At 36.9% G+C, this 6,000-nt stretch overlaps 1 protein-coding gene across 2 annotated transcripts in view; it reads right to left on the bottom strand.

Moving 5' to 3' along the window:
- Positions 1-6,000, bottom strand: part of LOC146574485 (inter-alpha-trypsin inhibitor heavy chain H3-like) — a 31,587-nt gene continuing 25,587 nt past the window's right edge. For both annotated transcript variants that reach the window (XM_085274161.1, XM_085274162.1), the window contains 8 exons: positions 3,883-3,939; positions 3,636-3,683; positions 2,961-3,032; positions 2,452-2,559; positions 2,147-2,315; positions 1,026-1,174; positions 868-952; positions 1-768 (listed from right to left, as the gene is read on the bottom strand). In XM_085274161.1, the coding sequence (XP_085130287.1) occupies positions 654-768; positions 868-952; positions 1,026-1,174; positions 2,147-2,315; positions 2,452-2,559; positions 2,961-3,032; positions 3,636-3,683; positions 3,883-3,939 (803 nt within the window). In that variant the 3' untranslated portion in view covers positions 1-653. The remainder of the gene's footprint in view (positions 769-867; positions 953-1,025; positions 1,175-2,146; positions 2,316-2,451; positions 2,560-2,960; positions 3,033-3,635; positions 3,684-3,882; positions 3,940-6,000) is intronic.

The following is a 6,000-nucleotide window of genomic DNA, read 5'->3' as shown; positions in this document are numbered from 1 at the left end:
TTAGGGAATAGTTTGGATTCTTTATTCATTCGCTTGATATCCATTCCATAAACTGTTCTGAGGAAGTCATGAAATTATGCAAGAAAAATAACAGCATTATATTTGTCAGAGATCCTTGAATCAAGTCAGCCTCATTACATGTCATTTGCAGTTTGAGGCTAAAGACAAAACAGAAGAAATGTTTTAAAAAGTTTTCTCTCTCAATGTTCTGGTACTTAACCAGGATTCAGAAATATTTGAAATTGTTATTTATAAGCAAACCTTCTACAATCCAACTCTCTTCCAGATCAGCCAGCAAAGCTGATTAACATTTAGCTATAACAATATGATTACTGTAGTTTAAACTTATAAAATTAATTTTTTTATTTTTCAACGAATTTAAAAAATAAAGGTGTAGAAGTATGCCTGTTATTGTCATGTCAACTGCATTTGTGTCATTTTGGACGCTATGTTAATGGCAGATGGTGGTAATCATAAATCCTGATTTATGTATGTTATTTTTAATTGGTAATGCTGTCTGACACTAGATCCACATTCACAGTTATATTTCTACATGTTGGAAACAGATGGAAAGAAAGTTTCCACAATATATGTTTTTGCCTTGTTTTCCTTTTAAATTAAAGATTTTTCAAATAAATCAACATATTTGCCAGTTAAAGCTGTGTAATGACAAACTGGAACAGTGGTCTCTGCAGGGCAGAGTCAGCAGACGTGAGCCAACACTTCATTGTGACAGGAGAAGCAAAGCTGTAGTCAACAACCATCTCCCTACAAAAGAAAGAATAAAGAGATCATTAATCTTTGTAGAAATGGCTGGATTCTAAAGCAAAACAAAAACATAAATACAAAAAAGAAAAGAATATATACCCAGTAACGTCTGCCTCCTGGTTTTTAATCTTTAGTTTTCTGACAGGAGCTTGCTGTACCTCCTCATAAACTGCAGCCTCTACAGCTGGAAAGAGAGAGTGAAGCAACATTGAAAACCAATGCAGCAAGGACACACACACACACAGCTTTTCACTCACCTAAAAGTCCTTCAGCATTGTTGTCCGAGGGACGCTGTCTTAAAACTGGCCAAAGGATTTTTGGACCATTGTTCTCATGAACTATGATGACCATTCGCATGTCTCCAGTGGCAACGTCTATTTCGTTGTTGCGCACAATCACTGTCACACTGGAAAAACATGGAGTTACTCAACTTTTTTTTAAAGCTGTATAAAGCACCTGCACAGATCATGCTACTTGGATGAATTTAGCCTGCTCTGATTAAACAGCAGTGCAGTGCATAAAGTACAGGGACTTTAATGTTAGCATCTTTTGTAAAAGTGAATTTATGACAGTGAATTCATGACAAACTCTACTTCATGTCTGCCCCTGCCATTTTCATTCTGTACTTCAGTTAATGGCCTGAACAAATAATTATTTGCATCCATCAATGCATTTTCTTCCACTTATCCATGATAGGAGCTGGAGCCTATTCCTGAGAGTTGGGGTACACCCAGGATAGGTCCTCAGTCTGACACAGTGCTGGCTTGGTTTCTAATAAGTAAACTTAAGTCTGTAAATAAATATAAGTGTATGGCTTGTAGTCTACCTCAGCATAAAAAGTGAAGATCTGTATGCACTCGTCTGCCTGTATTCTCGTGCATTTGGGCTTTACTCAAATCCACTCATGTGAGAAACAATCATGTTCCTGCTTTCGCTTTCCTTTTCTGAGCCAGCTAATCTCTGTTCTGTGTGTTTTAAATCTCACAGCCTCTTATCATTTTGCTCCTTCATGTGACCCACCTCTTCCAATTGCTTTACCTCATCCACCATTCGCATGTACCCTCCTAACATTGACTCTGATCTGTTACACTATGTCTAATCACCAAATAGCTTATAATTCATACTCTTTACTTATAAATCTTACCGGTGCTTTCAAACGATCTGTCCTTACTAAAATCATATCCCATCTGTTCAATAATCAACACAAAATAAAAAACAAACTTTTTAGGGGTTTCAGCCTCAGAGATGTCAGCTAACATATATAGGTGCTGAGAGAGACAGTCTTCTCATGTAAATCTTGGTAACACAGGTGAATAAGGTCACACATCTGTGCTTAAAGCTGAGAGCACGAGTCTCGACCATGATAATACAACATCACCTTCCAGCTGTAATGCGATCCTGTCCAGTGTAATATGTCACTGTCTGTCCATCTCGTACAGTGACCCAGTTGGTGTCGATCTCAACATGTTGGCTGTCTTTGACGTGTATGAAAATTCTGCTGAAGCCTCCATTTGTAACTGAATCAAGCTCACCATTTACAGACAGTTCTAGAAGAAAAGAGAAATGCTCATCTTATACCACAAACTGGAGTTTTCATATGAAAAATAACAATGAGAAAGAAGAGTAACAGTTTTTATTACACTGAAAAGAAATATTAGGATGGAAAAAGCTAACACTACTGACCCCTGCTGGGATAGTGAAGAAGTTTAAGGCGGACAGGTCCACTGACATCAAAGCATAGTGGAACAGTCTGGTTCTCAGCTTTTAGCAAAAACCTGTGGAGTACAGGAACTAGAGATACAGAGGTACACAGTGTTAGAACATTTTTAGTGAAATTAAATATTCACCCCAGGTTTTCTACCCAAAATGTGCTTTATAACCCCTGAGCCAGGAATCCAAAAAATACACATTTGTTCATACATACTATGCAGAGCCTGATTTATATAACATATTATTCTTACAATTTTGTTTGCTTTTCTTTTTGTTTTATGGTTAATGAAGAGATTTGAAAAACAGCCCATGTTTGGAGTTTCCTTCCAGAAAAAAAGTATGTAATTTGCTGCATATCTGAGTACATCATGGGTTGTTTGGAACTTGCAATACAAAAAAAGCAAACAAACAAAAGAAACCAAACCAAAACAATTACTATTATTTTTTTTATCAACCTGAATGACATCAAGGCAATACAATACCATCAGTGGATTCCAGAGTAGTAGTATCACGTGAAAGATGAACAACAGCAGGTTGGACATCAGGGAGAACAACTGTAAATACATTTAATCACATACACTAATATTTTAAGTCTTTATGTTGCATATTGAGTTCATAAACACATCCTGATACTAACCACTGCTTTAAATAAATAAATAAAGACACGTATATATTGAGTCTCACAACTCAGTGTCAGTCTGTAAACATAGTTTGTACATAAATTCTAATTTTTGCACTTCAACTTGTTAGAAATGTTGTTGACAAACATTATCAAAGACAGCTCCTACACTGGTTTTGACCTGTTCAACCTGCTTCACTCAGGGAAACACTACAGATGCAGCGTAAATAGTTTCTTCCAAAAAGCCATAACCACGCTGCACTGACAATACAATACCACCTCCCAATCCAAGGACTACCCTCTACACCCAGACTACACTCTTTACCATCACTACTGTGTAATATTTAATTAACGTGCAATAACCAACACAGTAAATATATAACCCTATTTGTTTTTCCCCCATTATATATTTATACATTTGATGTTTTTTGAATACTGTTCATATGTATATAGTGCTGCAAAATACTGTTAATCTAAAGCAGCAGTTACATAAACCTTGCATTGGGTGACGGACTAATAAATTTGTTAAGCACTTCACCTGGTGCAAGGTATCCTCTCCCTCCTCTGGGGGTGTGCTGTTCCATGACTAAAAATAAACAGTAACATATAAGAAGGAAATATCTGCTTTTATGAAATACTATTTTTTGCATGTTTTTGTAAAAGAGTACATTTGAAAAAATAATAAATAAAAATAAAAAATTGGTAGTTACCAATACTGTTAATCTAAAGCAGCAGATGCATAAACCTTGCATTGGGTGATCTAATAAATTTGTTAAGCACTTCACCTGCTCCAGGATGTCCAATCTCTCCTCTCTCTCCTCTGGGGGTGTGCTGTTGCATGACTAAAAAGAAACAGTAACATATAAGAAGGAAATATCTGTTTTTATTATATACTTTTGTATGTTTTTGTAAGAGTACATTTGAAAATTCAGGGATAATATTAATGATTATATTTTAGCATTGACAATATGATTTTAATTAAATAGCTTGCACATACTGGTGTATTAATTATTCCAATAAACAGATTTGTTTTGGTAGTTACCAATACTGTTAATTTTATGGTAGCAATTACATGAACCTTGCATCAGGTGATGGTCTATTACATTTGTTAAGCACTGTACCTCGACCAGAGAATCCTTTTTCAGGTGAATTCTGTACATTACGTGACTTAAATAAGAATAGACAATCGGACTTCTACCGGATTGCAGAAGTTGGAACAGTTTGTTGCCAGGATGGGACGGGTCCTTCAGTATCTGCGCTGCTCTAGTCCGTCATCTCCTGGTTGCATTTATACCCTAGTGGAGGTCCCTTAAGAGGACTATTAATCATGTGACTCATCACATGAGCCAAAGTGTGAAAAAGGCATGGGTCATTATCACAAGAGGTTTTTGGGTTAAACCACTGTGGGACCTTGCTTCACCTGATGCTAGATGTAAGTGGGGCGTGAGCTGGGAAGGGATCTCAAAGCTGGTTTGTAGGTGGCAGACAGTTGGTGTTGTAAGCAACCCCCTCTGTTCAAAGATGGTCATTTACAGTAGACATAAATAGCTTCTTTTACTCCTCTTTCAGATTATCTGTCTTCTGTTTCCAAAATGTGAACATTGCCATCCTTGACAGAGTGACCTTTGACCTTTAGATCCAGTTGTACAGCCAAGTCTTGTCCCATCAAGATGGCTCTTCTATGTCATGTGTTTATAGTATGGCTGTTTGGATTCTGTGATGTAGAGGTGTGGCTGGGTCTGAAGTGGACTGGGATGTCATGCTTGGTGAAAATTCTCATTTGGTTCTAGAACTCAATACGTTTCTCAGATGAAAGGTGAAACATCTTCAAGAAACTTAAAGAAGTCCATTAACTTAGATTCCAAGCTCCTTAGACTACCATGACCTGGATGGCTGAGAACCTACCCCATTAGCCTTTTGCAGGTAGTTGTAAAAATTTACCATAGTCTCCGATAGTATTACAGGTACATTATCCCATTAATAAACTGAAAAAAATAAATAAAAACATTCTGAACGGTCTTCAATTTAGAAGTATCCTTAGAGGTTTTAAGGTTCTAAGCCTGATCAGAAATGGCCCCAGTGGAAGGGTGGCTGTTTTATGAAAGGGAAACAGAGAGGCAGACAACCATTCACACTGACATTCACACCTATGGACAGTTTAAGTTTAAAATAATCAGTTAATCCAACCCTGCCAACTGCATGTCCTTGGACTGTGGGAGGAACCTGGAGAGGACTAGGGCTGCCACAAACGATTATTTTGATAATCAACTAGTCACCAATTATTTTTGCGATTAGTCGACTAATCAGATCATACATCCATTGGACGTAAAACTACAGCTTATTGCACCAGCAGCATCTGCTCTTATATAACTATCATTAGCTTACAGCTTTAAGTGTTTAAGGTATGTGCTAAATAAAAATAAAGACAAGATGATAGTTTGTTAAATTTTAATGAAATTTGCAGATTGTTTCGGTGAAGTTTAATAAACTTCTTACTATCTAAAATATAACGGGACACCGGAGTATATTCTCGAGCATCTCACACTTCTGATAATCAGTCGTCTGCTTATTCAGCTGTGTAAAAACTATAATTTTAATCTCAGCCAAACCGATTTACTCAGGAACAAATAAAATACTAAAAAAAAAGGCCAAACAATAACATTTTTAAGTTATCTAAGTGACTTATGTATGTTTAACCTGAGTAGCGAAAGACAGCGGTGGGTTTGAAAACGATTTGCCGGGAGTCCAGTGTTCTCACGGGCTCGAGTGCGCCTTGCCCCCAGCTAGGAAAAAGTCGGAGCGCTTTTGAAAATATGTGGTGTCTTGATAAACTGAGCAGATATTTGAGGTTTAAATAGTTACATTCTCGCCTGAAAATATGTTAAATATATTTTGTGACCCAG

Source organism: Mchenga conophoros, linkage group LG5 (genome assembly GCF_057382185.1).
Source record: "Mchenga conophoros isolate Kocher_MC1m ecotype Shallow Benthic linkage group LG5, M_conophoros_male_GT1.1, whole genome shotgun sequence".
Classification (NCBI taxonomy): Eukaryota; Metazoa; Chordata; class Actinopteri; order Cichliformes; family Cichlidae; genus Mchenga; species Mchenga conophoros.
Note: the sequence above shows the minus strand (reverse complement) of the source record. Positions and strands in the feature narration are given on the sequence as shown.